The sequence below is a fragment of the Lepisosteus platostomus genome, chromosome 10, assembly GCF_059453375.1.
Source record: "Lepisosteus platostomus isolate fLepPlt1 chromosome 10, fLepPlt1.hap1, whole genome shotgun sequence".
NCBI classification, from domain to species: domain Eukaryota; kingdom Metazoa; phylum Chordata; class Actinopteri; order Semionotiformes; family Lepisosteidae; genus Lepisosteus; species Lepisosteus platostomus.
Genome location: NC_142620.1, coordinates 7,795,564 through 7,811,332, shown reverse-complemented (window position 1 = coordinate 7,811,332; position 15,769 = coordinate 7,795,564). Strand labels below are relative to the sequence as shown.

At 45.3% G+C, this 15,769-nt stretch overlaps 1 protein-coding gene across 12 annotated transcripts in view; it reads right to left on the bottom strand.

Moving 5' to 3' along the window:
• syne2b (spectrin repeat containing, nuclear envelope 2b) overlaps positions 1-15,769 on the bottom strand; it is a 150,860-nt gene that overhangs the window by 32,313 nt on the left and 102,778 nt on the right. For all 12 annotated transcript variants that reach the window (XM_088647850.1, XM_088647849.1, XM_088647855.1 and 9 more), the window contains 16 exons: positions 15,579-15,711; positions 14,165-14,347; positions 12,472-12,621; positions 11,911-12,087; positions 11,284-11,439; positions 10,566-10,721; positions 10,010-10,180; positions 9,481-9,614; positions 8,671-8,875; positions 7,460-7,642; positions 5,835-5,954; positions 5,499-5,653; positions 4,855-5,002; positions 4,270-4,364; positions 3,480-3,714; positions 2,023-2,217 (listed from right to left, as the gene is read on the bottom strand). In XM_088647850.1, the coding sequence (XP_088503976.1) occupies positions 2,023-2,217; positions 3,480-3,714; positions 4,270-4,364; positions 4,855-5,002; positions 5,499-5,653; positions 5,835-5,954; positions 7,460-7,642; positions 8,671-8,875; positions 9,481-9,614; positions 10,010-10,180; positions 10,566-10,721; positions 11,284-11,439; positions 11,911-12,087; positions 12,472-12,621; positions 14,165-14,347; positions 15,579-15,711 (2,596 nt within the window). The remainder of the gene's footprint in view (positions 1-2,022; positions 2,218-3,479; positions 3,715-4,269; positions 4,365-4,854; positions 5,003-5,498; positions 5,654-5,834; positions 5,955-7,459; positions 7,643-8,670; positions 8,876-9,480; positions 9,615-10,009; positions 10,181-10,565; positions 10,722-11,283; positions 11,440-11,910; positions 12,088-12,471; positions 12,622-14,164; positions 14,348-15,578; positions 15,712-15,769) is intronic.

The window sequence follows — 15,769 nt, the reverse complement described above, 5'->3', positions numbered from 1 at the left end:
TTAAATTTGCCTAGCTAAAAACATGCAAGAATCAATAATTAATGGAATAGCACTCTCTTTATAGCACAGATGCCAATCTTGTTGGTATACATCAATGCATCTTGCAATGCAATATTTTCCTTGTCCACATTTGTTCTCCTCTGTGCAGGGATTAAAGCTCAATAGTTATGAGATTGAGAGATGCTGCACATCAGACAAGATCCACTGTGGATTAGTTGTGAAAAGCTCGGTATTGATTACTTACTCCAGCAAACACTCAGACTTATTAATTTAGTTTTCATTGCACAGTACTGCTTTTAGCTTTCTCAGTCACCATGACCGCTAAAAAACACAAAGGGATTCAAAAGTACTTAGCATTCTCTCTCATTCACTCTATACTTCTCGTTCTCCTCTCAGTGATGTATTTATTTCCAAAATATAGGAACACAAGGCTATGCCCCTTTCCTTTCTCCATGTTAGATGCATGCTGCTATACAAGACTTATAAAAGAGAAATTTGCAATGCAATGGTGAGGTTGTATTAAGGAATCCCTTGAGATGAGGATGTTGAGCTTTGTCCAAGTCATGTAGGTAGTGATCTTTTGCATTAGATAAGCCTCACAACAAACTAGCTTCACTTCAGAGAGGTCGTGACATTGAAAACAGAAACATTCCATCTGAGATATTAGAAAGATTTAGCACAGAGAGGAGGCTGTTTTCCAAACTGTCATATAAGTTAAAGGGATTTGCCCTGGAATCTTTCTTGTATTTAGGGCAAAGTGAAAAACAAAGCACCAAAAAATGTACGACTTCCATCAGTACACGGGTCTGGTGAATTGACAGTGCTGGGATTTTGTGGGTTGAGTTGAGAAATAGTGTGTGCTGTGAAAAAAAACAGGGTTTAACAAGATCAGAGTTCACCTTGGAGCAAGGGGACCTTGTGCTAATGGTACACAGCTGAGATAGTTCAGCTCTCTGCTCACATGCTTTAATACCCCAGACAGAATTACAATAAGCTGCCTTCCATCATTGCACTGCGGCGAAATCTCTTCATCATCAAGGTTTAGAGGCAAATACGGATTTAATGTTTAAAGCACCTGTAGAAGAACACGTAAACAAAAACAAAGTACTGCATAAAGCAGGGAGCTCATGGGAATCAATCACAGATAGATCGGATAGATCGGATGCTCACTAATCAAAAGCTTTACTTTATAATGTTAGGGCAGTTGATGTGACTGTATTTTGTTTAGAAAATGGCATTTTCGTACACCATCTTGCAAAAACACGCTCATTTCCAGTGACAAATTCTGTACAGGGAAAATATTCAGGTTGACAAACCACGTGGACCCACTTCTCGAATTAGAGTGCAGGTTACACACAGAGCAACACATGGATCCAAATGGAGGTAACACAGTCCTCCACCGCCTGTGTCCATCTGCTCAGCACAGAGTACCCTCACCTCAGGAAGCACTGCACTGCAATGTGGCTCTGATAGAATAAGCGCTGTACTCCTTTTTAACGCTGCACGCTCTGGGGTTAATACCAAGCTGTCTGAACTGTAGATTAGAACACGATTAAGACAGATTTTCCTATTGTATATGTACATTCCTTCCACAGGCCCTCCTTGTATTAATAATGCAAGATTGTAGGTCACTTGGACTATTGGATCTATGTTTTACACTGCTGAGCTGTGGACGTTTTCTGACTGTTGCGTCTTTCACGGTAGTAAGTACAACCGAACAGAATGGGACAGGATGTGACGCCTATCAGAAAGCATCCTCTTAATAAATACTGTAGAAGCAGCGGGAAGGTTTTGAGGTCTTTAAAACAGATACAGAATTAAAGGTTGAAAATGGAAGCATTAAAAATAGTGGCCTCAAGCAGAACCAGCCGTTGATTCTGTGTACACAGTAAGGTTTGGTACTTTCATAGGTACGATTGGCTGTAAAGGAGTCCCAGAATCTTTAAACAAGGAGAAAAACTCCCAGCCGGATTCAGCTTTTCCAGGGAGGGCACTCAGGCCCAGGACAGGGACAGTGCTCACCTCCAGGACAGTGGCTATGAGAGTGCTCCTCTCATCCAGGAGAGCACATGTGTGCTCCCAGGCCTCTTGCTGGCCACTCAACTCCCCCTGCAGCAGGGCCTGGGTCTGGGCATCACCCATAGAGAACAGCTGCCTGCCACCTTCCAGGGCCTGAACGTAGCTGCTGTGATGGCGCTGGAACAGCAGTTTTGAGTGCTGTGAGGGGGATAGAGGACACATAGTGACACACAGCAATGGGAGGGTTCACTCCAGAGCAGCTAAAATACATTTCCAGAATTCTGGGATGTAGATAAATTAAAGAAGTATGTAAATTAGCACAAAAACATCCATTGATTTCTCAAGTCCGTGCCCCATTTTTGTTCCATAACATCTGATGAGGGGACATGACTCCGTCTAGTGTTGTCCTGGAATAGATGGGGCTCATTTGACTTCTGACTTTAACTGAGCCTTGCTGAGGTACCAATCTTTGAACATAAATGTGGCCTTTATTTATTTATTTTATTTATTCATATTTTTGCACGTTTTAAGAAAAGCGTGCATGCCTGGCATTTCAACAGAAGTTCTCAGGCATAAAAACTCCCAAGCACACCAAAAGTGTTGTGGTTAATGCCTCTGAGCCTAGACAGTCTCTGTGCCTGTGATTTGAAACAAACTTAACGCACCTGATTCAGAAAGCATTTTGTGTCACGCTACATCTACAGCACATGTAGGAAAAAGGGTTAGAAAGCCAAAAAGAATTTTAAGTGCCCACCAGACTAGTAAATAAGCCTTCTATATGATATGTTATTTGACTTCCCAACTGGGGAAAAAAAAACAGGTGTAACCTTATAGACGTAGTAAATATTTTTCTAAACAGCCCTCAATTTGAAACACACTGTCCCCTGTGCCTCTTCGTGGACACCACATTCCTAGCATTACTCGTCTTGATCCCTCAGTAACAATACAAGTCAAAAAAGGTCAAGTCTACACCAGAGCCTCAGCAGCTCATCTATGAATTGGCTTCATTACTCTGCTCTCCTCCCCACTGATAGCTGGTGTGTGGGGGAGCGTTCTGGCGCACTATGGCTGCCGTTGCATCATCCAGGTGGGGCTGCACATTGGTGGTGGTGGAGGGGATCCCCATTACCTGTAAAGCGCTTTGAGTGGAGTGTCCAGAAAAGCACTATATAAGTGTAAGCAATTATTATTATTATTATTATTATTAGACCAGAGCTCATCCTGGTTTTGTAGAACAAGATGGACTAAACAGCACCCCTATGCACTGCAATGCTGGTCCCCAGTTATACAGCAGGGCGGCTGAACTGGAACCACTGGGGTCAAGTATCTCACTCAAGGTGCAGTGGCAGCATTACCGCAACCGGTCAGTCACGATTCCCCAGCAGTAACAAATTCATATTGAAAAAGTTCAGTCTTTAAGGCGTCCAGCCATCTGCAGTGATGTCCTCTTCCTGCTGTACCTTCATCTCTGTCAGGGCTATCCTCAGCTGGTGCAGCCCCGAGGGGCCCTGGCTGCTGGCTGGAGGGAGCTGGGCCGCAGTGTCAGCCAGGAACCTCCTCAGCTTCTTCAGGCTGCCACGGTACAGCTGCCACTGCCTGACCAGCCCGTCGACGAGGCCCTTCCTCTGCTGGGCCCTGTGGACGGCGCCCTGCCACTGCTCCTTCAGCTGGCTCAGCTTCAGGATGAAGTCGCTCCTGCGGAGATTACGGCGTACAGAGCACAGAGGAAAGTTACCAGAGGCAGTAATTGTTTTCCACATCACAGTGCAGTTTTATAGCTTTAGCTGTGTACATGCCATTGCACAACAAGGAACATTTTCTTCTAGTGCAAAAGCAGTCTGAGCCCCGGTCTTTCATTTTCTCATTGTGTTTGAAGAGAGAATTTGAAAAAGCTGTTTTTTTTACTGAAATCTTTTTTTCTTGGCAGTATACATGGCCATCCACAACAACAAAGCGTGTGAACAGGCACACACGCTCAATAATATGCTTTAATAAAGATGCTTCCTGTTTTATATTACCAACAGCTATATAGGAGTCCTATGACAATCACTGTGTTAGAAGGTCACACAACACATTTTCATTTAGTCTAAGCAATCCTGTCCGTCATTGCTATTTGCACAGAACAATTAGAAAGCTTTTTACAACCACCGTTTCATTCTCTTAAGTTTCCCAACAGATGTGGATATGAAGTTCCCCACAGTGACACATCTGGAGGAGAGGAAGGTTTCTGATAAAACGTGGCAGCGATACCTGTCCTCCACCTCTCCCTTCTCCAGCAGCAGCAGGGCCTCACTGATGACGGAGTGCAGGATCTGGTGGCCTATTGCCACCTCGGCCTGGAACCTCTGAAACACAGGGAGACAACAAAATTCCAGGTACTGTGGGCAGCAAGTTAAGAAAAACAGGAAAGGAATATGAAGATGACAGGACGTCCGCTGAAATAACACTGTAAACAGTATTTTCTTAAAGAGTGGCATTTGAAAAAGCGTTAGAAATGAAGTCTGGTCTACTCTGCTCAGCTTGTTTACCACCGCGACCTTCACCAGGAGTAAGTGATTAAAAATGCTGACGATGATGTATAAATAAAGGGGCAAGTTTTTCCTCAAGAAAAGATTAGAGGAGACCTTATAGAAATTACATTTCACACAGAGCATGTGAGAGTATTTCCAAGGTCTACTGTCATAGTAATACAGTTGTGCACAAACAGAAATCTCACAAAGTCAGTGGGCACTCAGGGCACATTAGAGGCTGTAGCATAGTCATGCTACTGCTGTATGGAGTGAAGTGCACCAAGAAGATGAGGGAAAGAAGGAGAAGGAGAAGACGAGCAGGTACCTGGTGGACTCTCTGCTGCTCTCTGAGGCCGGGATAGCAGCCTGCAATGTCCACCGCCAGATTGTCCTCCATGGCCTGCAGGAAGCTGAGCCAGTGCTCGCACTTCTGCTGGAAGTTCTCCTGCTGCAGCACCTGGCCCTGCAGCACACTGTCACACACAGACACACACATGGTCTCGCTTAGAAGCTCTCCAGGAGTCTACAGTCCTCGCCTGCCAGGCAGGAACCCCTTCTCAAACGATCTCAAAGCTCTTGAGCAAGCCCTGCTCTGTCCCTTGACTCAGCCCCACACTTTCACTCCTCCACTCTGGCCTCTGAGCTTCAGGGGGGGTCTCTGGTTTTCCTTTCCTCTCTGTGGTTAATTACGGAACTGAAGTAATTACTGACTAAATGGGCCCATTTGTGCCCAAGTATTCTCCCAGCAATTACTTTAATGCGTTTAAATGTTTACGATACGCATTTCTTCCTGTCCCTTAAAGCACAGCTTGCTGTGACTGGATATTGCAACTTTCAAAAGTCAAATGCATCTGCTTTTCCAGATCATGCAGGAGGGTGCTTTGGACAATATGGTACTGTTGAAATGTTAATCGGGTGTCTGCGAAGACCGAGAATTCCCTCCAGTCTGGGCACTTGGCAGCCCCTTACCTGCACCTCTCCACTGCCTGTGCAGATGCCAGGGCCCACTGTCTGTTCAGGGTCTGCAGTCTCCGGGCTGCATTGTCATTCAGAGGTAACCTGTAGCTGAGCTCGTTCAGGAACTGCAGGTCTGGGGACAGGGCACTCAGCTTCAGCATGCCCGCCTGAAAAGGCAGTTAACATTTAATAGTACAGAGCAGCAGCAGTCCACAGCAGATGGTCTGGGCTCCTAACTAGTCATGAAACATTAGTTTAGCATCAAGCAAATACTGTATGTGCACTGAATATGTTCTGCACAATCAAATATAATATTGCAGGGTAGTGAGGGGTACTCCCAGTACCCACCTTTGAGAGCTGCATGGAGCTGGAGTCCTGGGTCTTGATCACGGTGTCCTTACAGTCCTTCAGGTGATTCTCCAACACCTCCAGGCAGCTGTCGAACTCCTCCAGCTGCTCCAGCTCATCCTGCAGAGTGGCAGGAAAAGCAGTTAGCTACCTACCTGAAACCCCAACAAGACAGCACTTGAAATTAAGAACAAAACGTTTGTTACAGACATGCCTTTGAATTCCAACTGATTCAAAGACGAGTCTTGCAGGGTAGCTTAATCTGCACATTTCTCATATGAAATGACCTTTTATATTGGGGTCAAGATCATTCAAACACTTTGATCAGCTGCGGATATTATAGTTCTTTTTTCCGTTCTCTTTTCATACACCTAATACTTCTTCCATGCAAAACAAGCTAGCAATAATAATGAATTGAAAAGAAAAATGTCAATCTAAACAGCTGCTAATGGAAGGTTTCTGTGTTTCAGCAAGAAGCACTAAATATGCTTTGCAAGATGTTTCGTTGATCTGTTGCACTTAGTTTTTTTTTGTTTTTTTTAACCCACCTCCACCCTCCCAACTTTGGAGGACTTCTTTATTTTTTTATTTTTTTCCACTACTTTTTTTTTCTTATTAGACAATACCCCCAAAAATTACATTACAAATTAAAAAACTTCCTACTAATATTCTTAACATCCAGTGCCATTCAAGTATGTCTCTGATGGGCCCCAAACATTCCTATACTCTAAGTTTCCCCTGTAAATTATATGAAATCTTTTCAAATGTATCCTGTGATACAGCCTCTTTAATCCATTCTTTGTACAGCAGTCCTGTAATGTCCACCCATTTTCACAATATTATTCCTTTAGCAATAATACAGAGGGTCAAAAAAGTATGTTTATATTGAATTGCTACTTTAGCCTTTGATAAATCACCAAGGATACATGCAATGGGAGTAAGTGGAATTGTGATATTTAGGTGCCTGAGAGCTTTCCCCACAGTGGAGGTCCAGAATGACTGTATGTGCTGACAATACCATACTTCTGGGGTATAATAGAGGCTGCTTAAAATTTTGCAGTTTGTTATGTATAGCTCTAAATGGACTCTAAATGGATAACTAACATTATGCAGTATCCCAGTCTATGTCCTCTGACCCTACACAGAGATCAGCTGTCCACTGAGATGCACACCTATCAAAAGACTTGTCTGACCTTGCATTAAGAAGGTTGTAAAATGTTCGAGCCTTCACTTGTATATTAGTCTGCAAGAGTTTGTTATAATTATCCAGTTCTTGTTTTAATTCAATTAATGGAAAGGTTTTAGACAGTAAACGTTTAAGTTCTGAGTAATTTAAAAGTTATTTTGCTGGAAGAGATGTTTGATGAGATAATTCAAAAAATGACAACAATTTGTTCTCTCTAATCATATGACCCAATTTACTAACACCTACTTGAATCCATATTGACCAATTAATTGGTCTTGACGATCTGAATAATGGTTGATGTACAGATAGTGATACTGTTGCGCTTTGTTGAGGTTTTGGGAGGAACTAGGTACTGAGTGACCAAGATGGTCCAGATGGCTCCCTGATGAGTTGTCACTTTTCCCAAGGAGACAAGTCCTCTCCTCCACCTAGCCTGTACCTGCAGGTCCCTCAGCCTTCCCGCCAGCATGCCCTCCAGCTGTGCCAGCCTGCGGGGGAGGCTCCTGCTCTCTGATTGGACGAACGCCGCAGCCGAGGGCCCCATCTGCACCATCAGCTTCTCCGAGATCTCCAGCACCTGCGCCACACTGCTCTGCAAGCTCCTCACTTTCTCCTGCAGGCCCTGAGCACCGGAACGAGAAAAGACACACAAACACACACACACATACATATACAGGTCACTGCCAAAATAAAGGAAACACTTGAGCAAATACAAAGCCTATTGAAAGAAGGTGTGGTGCCCGATTAAGCAATTAGCATCCCATCATGCTAAGAAAAAAAAACGCTGGACAGGCATAGTCACTCATTATTTTGCTGTCATGGTTAGAGGAAGAGATTTCAGGGACTTTGAGAGAGAGGTGATTGTTGGGGCACATTTGGCAGGAGCTTCAATGATGAAGTCTGCCCAACTTGCTGATGTTTCATGATGAACAGTGGCACAGAACTCTGAAGGAAAGATATCATCAACCGAGGGCAACTGTGGGCAAAAGGGAGTACTCCTTGACATTGATGTCCAAGCATTGCTTCAAGATACAAGGCAAAACAGACAAGCAAGTGGACTACAAATGTCAGTCTGAGGCGTGAGCAGTATCACTAGATGATGGAACTTCTCGTTGACGAATGGTGTCACATCCCTCTGGTAGAGTTCCAGACACTTGTAGAATCTAAGTCAAGACACACTGAAGCTGGCTCGTGGTGCCCCAGTGCCCTGTTAAGATACTTGACCTTTGTGGTTCCTTTATTTTGGCAGATACCTGTATATACTGTATAAATACGATACACATGAAAGGTGAGGGGTTGTCATCACTGACAGAGAGGGATCAATGCCAGAACAGAAGCAGGAGCAAGCACCTGGTGCAGTGTCAGACTGGGAGTTCCAGTATGGACCAAAAGAACTCGCCTGTACCTTTTAGTGTGGTCAACACATTGCCAGTCCCAGAACAAAATATTCCCTTCTCATCGCTTCCAAAACACCTGGCTCTACTTAAGGAAATTCTGGATACACTCAGTTTAATTGCCTATCCCAGTGCTCCCGATGTGAATCAATGTCTGTGTGTACTCATGCTTGTGCTGTAACCTCATTTAACCAGTTTGCATTTTGCATGAGACTCCTCCACTGCAGCCTCTTAAGGAGCCTGTGGGCACACTTACGTTAATGGCCTCCACTTTACTTCGCACAAAATCCACGGTGCTCTCCTCGGCAGAGACAGAGCTCAGCAGCTTGCTGCACTCCTCCTGGTGTTTATCGAGCAGCAGGGCGCGGTCAGCAACGAAGTCCCGGTACCTCTGCCAAAGCTGGAATAAGCTCTGAGCTTTTCGGAGCTCATCTGTAAGATCTTGATTTACTACCATCCATCTGGCAAAGAGAAGGGAACAAGAGACCGGCCATTTAAAATTTATTGTCAATAAAACCATTTACAGGGGAAAAAAAGCCTCTTAACAAAGGCTGATTGATTCATTTATTAATAACAGAAAGTTTGACCAAATCTCCAATTAGGGCCTACTGCATAAAGAAACTAAAGTAAAAAAAAACTTGAGTGCTTGAAACATTTTTTAGCAGCATATTCCTTATAGGCTGGTGAAGAAAAGCTTTGCAGTTATTTTGATTTCCGGTTGCAGTTTTATTTTTACTGGAAATTAAAGGATATGTCTTGCACATGCTATTTTTGGTTTTGAAATTAAAACTAGCTCTTGAAATGAGTCAAAAGCTACAGGGCATACATTCTCAAAACCTGAGTCCGCGGAGGTGACAGATCATGGCAGATGAATCACTGAAAAACGGCAAAGCTAAAAATAACAGCTGCATCCCATTCATCCGATAAAATGCTACAGTTATGCCCAGTGGTTCAATTAGTTCAGCTCACATACAATTAAAATGGGAAGCTCTGGTGAAATGAATGTGAAAAGGACAACTAGTCAGAGTCACATACAGTGGACTAGGAGAGAGAGGGCTCCACTGACCGTGTCCGTGCAGACTGGAGCTGGTCGCTCAGGAGCTGGGTGGCAGAGGAGCTGCATAGGTCCTTCAGGCTGGAGAAAGCCCTAGTCAGCGTCTGCCATCCCTCCTCGCCCATCTCAGCCCCGTCTTGCAGGTTCTGCAGGGGTGGAGAAGAAGATTACATTCCAACACAGCTATCAGACAAATAGAAGGAAGTGAGATTGTTCTAAGAAATGGTCATTTCCACAGCTCCTTTTTAGGCAGACATCACTGTGCTCATTGCCAAAGTAATGTGTGCTAGTTTCACGCATAATGACATAGCATTAGCAGAACATCTAGAGTCTGAGCCCAATAAGCCAAATGTGATTTGCTGCCCATTGCTATTCTTCCAGGAAACCGATTCAATGGCATGGATGCAATGCACTGCAAGAGGACTGAGCCTACTCTATCCACAACGTGCTAGTGAAAGGTTCAGAGACCGAAGAGTATGCAATCAATGCAAGGTGCAATTGCATGCCCTGTAAATAAAATGAAAAGACGGACCACAAATACCTTCAGGCTCCCCACCTTGCCCCTCAGAGTTTCAAATGAGAGCAGGGGGCAGCAGCAGTGCTCCAGGCTGTAGCGGACCTTGATCGTGCTCAGCTCCACCTCTCCAAATACTCCTTCAAACTCCCCCCAACGCTGGACCACTGTCTGCAGGGACGTCTTCATCTGAGCAAGCTGGGTTCACGATAGCAAGCATTTACAAGGTTCGTTCAAGACGTGAACATGCAACATGTTGCTGAAAATTACATTCACCACAAGTAATATCCCTCAACACACCTAGAATATATACAAATTAATAAAACAAATGGAATAGTAAAAGAAAAAAACTGCACTGTGTCCATGATTTCAAAATGTTTTACATTTAAGTATACATTTCAATACTTTTGCAACAATTCATCAGAAGAGCATTTCTGCAGCCTTCACATTACAGTATATGGGGGGGTCTTGCATACTGAGAGCTGGTATTTTAAAAAAGAAAGGTTAATTTGTTAATACTCTGCTGCAGGTGGTGGAGAGCTTGCCCGTTATGCTGCTTCACAGAAGACTCCACTGTCAGTACCTGCTGACTGAGGCCTGTGCAAGCCGCGCTGATGTCATCCACCTGTGACATGAAGTCCCTCCGAACTCCCTCCTTGCTCCCCGTGTCCAGGGACTGACATCTCTCACGCAGCCCCTCGGCCTCTCCGGACTTCACCCTCAGCTTCTCCTCAGTCTCCTGACGAAGCACACAGACAGCTGGCAGGTCAGCATCCCCGTACTCAAGAATCACAATCGCCTGGAGCTGTAGCGTTTGCTCAGTTAGGGGAGACATTAAAGACGGGCACTAATCATCAAGTACAGCTGCTCTGTAAAGCTATACGGTCCATTACATTAGTACAATTTACACAATATTACAGCAATCTACAAAACATTACTGTTACATTGTATAAATTGCATTTGGTTCAGCTGGAAACTCTACACTGCAGACAATTTTGGAGACTTGAATAAAAGTGAACAGTTAACAACCTGTGTTACAATGGGAAACCCAGCATAGACCAGTGAGGCCAAAGCCAATGATTCCAAAAAAGATATGAAGATTAATTACAGTAAAGAATGCACTCAAAACCATTTCTTATTGTGAAATTACATGACTTTCACCTACCGAACAAGATCTGAAAAATCTTTAGAAGAAATATTTTACAATTTAATGATAGGCAGATAAGACTGCAACATGCTTGTCTTCTGAAGGGCTTACTGCAAGATACCGATCTAGAAGAGTCACAGAACTGGCACCATACCTGACACTCTTTCAGGGCCTTTTCTGCCAGGGCTCGGCTGTCAGGTTTCTCGAACGTTGACACTCTCTCCCGCTGAGCTGTAACCCAGCTGTGGATGAGCTGTAGTTTGTTCTCCTTCTCTGTGTACTCTTCCTGTAGGGATTCCAGATGCCGGATCTGTGTTGCAATGAAATGACCCACACATGTAAGCACACCAGCAAAATATTCAACCAGGCAGGATCAAAACTCGGGTTTTCACCAGTAAGGATAAACCGAAGCCTCTTCCGGAAGCACAGGGCACAGGGTGACCCATCCTGCATGGGACGCCCATCCAATTTAGGGACACCTAAAGACAAGTCGACTGGGTTAACTGACAGTGGACGTAAACTGGAACATTTGGCAAAAACCCAGGCAAATATGGGAAAAATCTACAAACTCGTCACAAGAAGGCACTGCAATCCAGAATCTAACCCAGGACCCAAGAGCTGTTGGCCAAAAGGATGAACCACATCACGGAAATAAATGTATCACTATTTTAAACTACGCGTGTATACACTCGTGAAGAAATTTCACTCAAGAGAACAGCGGGCTCCTGGTCTCAGCGTGTACGTGAGAGACCTCAGCCTGGGCTTTGCTGTAGTGCCTCACCCTGTCACTGAGGGCTCCCTGGAGTTGCTGTGACTGCAGGTTGAGGGCACCCAGCTGCTCAGCAAACTCCTTCCGCTCATAGCGCTTTCCCTGGATGTCAGGGCTGCTGGTCTGCAGCACAGACTGGTTCACGAAATCCACCGTCAGCTGCCTGTAGCTCATCTCAAGGCTATATTCCTGAAAGAGAAGATCAAGTGAACACAGAGTGCTGCAGCTTCCCTGCCAGGCCCGCAACTTCTCACGCTGTCAGTTAGCTCTGCAAAGAAACACGCACAGCAGACTTCATCACACGCTGGTCACTGCCTTGCAAGGTCAACACATCGACAGCTCCACCAAGCTCAAGTCTTTACTTTCAGGTTCTTGTCAGCTTGTTTGTCATATGCACAGGTGCAATGAAATGTTTAATGCTCTTGGGCTTAGAATATACACACATTTTGTAATCCTGTGATAAATTATTTACTCAAACTCAAAAATGCCCAGTTAAAAACAGTGATGGCTTACACCCCTACACCAAGTCAACTGATCTGTTTCACAAGCTGTCGCACGAAGCCGACGGGGCACCTTGTATTTCTTGAGCAGCTGAGTGATGCTGGCTAAGCCGGAGACCGCGGGAATCCTCTCCTCGTCCTCCTGCAGCTGGTCCTTCATCCCACTCATCCAGAGGTCCAGCTGTGCCATGGCCTCTCGCGACGACACCTTCTCCATCAGCAGCTGTACACAGGGGAGCAATCACACCTGTCAGGCTCACCGCTGCGTCTCTGCACCAATAAAACCCCAGGCCCTGACAGCTGAGGAAAGGCAGGTTGCAAATCTAGTCCAGTGAACAACTCAGACTGGATTCCGTAAAGTCCTGGAACACAAAGCCAAAAATTTCTAGTGACCTGGCACCTGGTTTTATTGCCTCCATTTCGGTATTTCCTAAGTGATACAGTGATCATCAAGTGTTTCGATCAGCAAACAGTGACACCCAGTGGCTAATTGGTGAAACACATTGAATTTAATAGAATGGTTAATTTTTCAGAGGATCACAAGGGAAAAACTTGGGAATCAGTACATTTTTGCAGCTGTAAAAGGGAAAGAAATAACTACAGTACATGCTCGAGGTGGATCTAAAATTAGTCGAGAGACCAATTCTATTTATTATCAAACCAGAAACAAAACCTAACACACTTAAGTGTCACTGTCCAGCTCCCACCATGCACTAAAACACAAAGAAAAACTTGGCACAAGCTAAAAGTAAAATGTTTTTATATCCGGTAATAATGAACAGAGCTTTGAACAGCACAGCCTGGTGTTTTCCGCACTACTGGGGGAGCTGCCTTTTGAAATTCTGAGCTGCAGGCCTCTGCAGCCAGAGAAGGGAGCCCTGTTTAATGTGCATCATCGAAGAGACCTGCACAGAGAAGCAATCAGGACGTGGAGAGAGATGGAGAAACTTGAAGCTGTAATTGGTATCTGGCAGACGTTCAGTCCATGTAGACCCTGCAGCTTTGTAGGATGTTCTGTGGTCCCTCTTTGATCTGCCTAGAGTTTGTTCACAGGATATTAAGAAAAAGGCTGCTGATTCATTTTATCTCTAGGAATTATGGAGAGGAGGAAAGTTCACAAAGTGAGTCAGGAAACAAGTGTTTTGTGGTTTAAGAGCCTCATTAGAATTGGCTATCATGAAGCACAATATAACCGGCATTCCCGCTTGTCAGCTACAGTGCAGGATCTAAACCCCCTTCGGCTGAAAGAGGAAAGCATCTGGACTGCCTGCCAGAACCCACCCTCTGCTCCGCAGACACACCTCCACAAGAGTCCCGAAGCCGAAGGTCAGGACTCTTCCCTCCTGCCCTGTACTGGTATTATTCAGTGAACTTGACCTCCTTTCTTGCGCTTTGAGGTTTTTGAAAAATGTTCTCAAATATGTTTGTCCCAATACTTATGCTTAATTTAAATCAATCAGTGATACTATTCTAACATGGGAAAACATGAATGCAAAAAAATACCTAGACACAAAATTTAAAAATCTATTCATCTTTTCATCTGAAATACAAATGTCATTACTACACAGCAAAAATGACAAATCTCACTTCACTGTCCCAGTAGTTTCGATTTTCACATTATATTACAACCCTTGACTCAAAGCAGCCCCCAGTCTGGGAGTCTTGTTTCGACTGCCCACAAGCTGTGTGAGAGACCCCTCCCGCCAGCCTGATCGAGCTGAGCTGCGGCCATGCGGACCGCAACCAGTATCGGAGGCAGCATTTACCTGGTGCAGCTTCTCCTGGACGGTCGGCAGGCTGGAGAGCACTTCGGTCCAGCTCTGCTCGAACTGCGCCAGCTGCGTCTGCAGGGCCGCCGTGTCCGTCTGCTTCAGCTGCAGCAGCTGCGCCCCTGTGCTGAGCACCGAGGCCTTCAGGGCCGACTGCGCCTCCACCTCCTTAGCGAACTCCTGCGGAGAGCAGTGCCACAGACGCGCACGTTCAAGCACTGCTGTCCCACTGACAGCTCAACTCCGGGGACGCTGCAGTGTGTGTTTTTTACGACAGCACCATTAAATTTACAAAGGCAACAATTTGTGATCTTCAAGGCTCAGTGACAACATCACCCCAATCCTGACACACCATCACTGGCTCCCCATTACCCAGCGCATTCAGTTCAAAACTTGACTTTTAACTTCCCTTCATACCAAACCCCCTCCCATAGTTAGAGTCTCTCATTACTCCCTATGTACCAAACAGAGCGTAAAACCCTGCTGAGGCACATCTTTTAGTAGCACTTTCCTATAAGTGCAAGAGTCTCTTTCAGTCACCCTGCTCCCCACCTCTGGAGCTCACTTCCTGCCACTCTGAGAAATGTAAACACTGTTGCAGTCATACTAAAAACTAATCTGTTTAGTTGGGCTTTTAAGTAGTGAAGTTCAAGTACGGAGCTGCGTCTGCATGCGTAGGCTGCAAAGGAACAGGTAAAGGTTTACTCCATGCTGAATGTAATAATGTAATAATAATAATGTTTCTTTATTAGCCCTGTACAATTTCTTGCATTAGGAATTCGTCTTTTCGCATACCCCAGCTTTTCTCCAAGGAGACACAGACACACAGACAGGGAAACAGGGAGAGAAGCTTGGGGTCAGAGCGCAGGGTCTGCCATTGTACGGCACCCCTGGAGCAGTTGGGGTTAAGGGCCTTGCTCAGGGGCCCAGCAGAGTAGGATTCCTCTGCCGAAGCAGGATTTGAACTGGCAACCTTCCAGTCACAGGCGCAGATCCTTAGCCACAGAGCCACCGCTCCGCCCTAAAGAAGGCTCCACAGCTGAAACTGTGTTTCTTTTCTTCTCTATGGAGCATGGAATACACCTGTACTTGTTCCTTTCAATTAATGTTTGCCTTTTCCCCTTTTCTACCTTTTTTATGTTTATCTTTATTTCTGTTCAATTTTCTGCTCAGTGTTCTGTTTTTGTTTTGCCCCAAACACTGTTGGTGAAACGAGATAAATGCTTGTAATCCTCGTGCTGCTATACAGTTATACTAGCTTACAGCCTTTGTCCTTGTCCTCATTAGGCCGTATTAAATATCTCTTGGCTCCCTTGAATCGAACCTAAAGACATCGCCATTGCTTTGAGCATTCAGAGCGCAACACCTTCGCTTAACCGACAGGGCAGCCTGGAGCTCAGTGCGCACCCACCAGGAAGTGAGCCAGGCGCTGCTGCAGAGTTTCCTTCTCCTGGGCCACGGTGACCGAATGCTGCTTCCACGTCTTCAGCCGGCCCATGGCACTGCCCATCCAGCCACTCAGGGCCAGCGAATCCTCTCGAAACCTGCCGGCACAGTCAGTAAGATACCATTGCAGGCCCAGAGAGCAATCAACCACCCTGC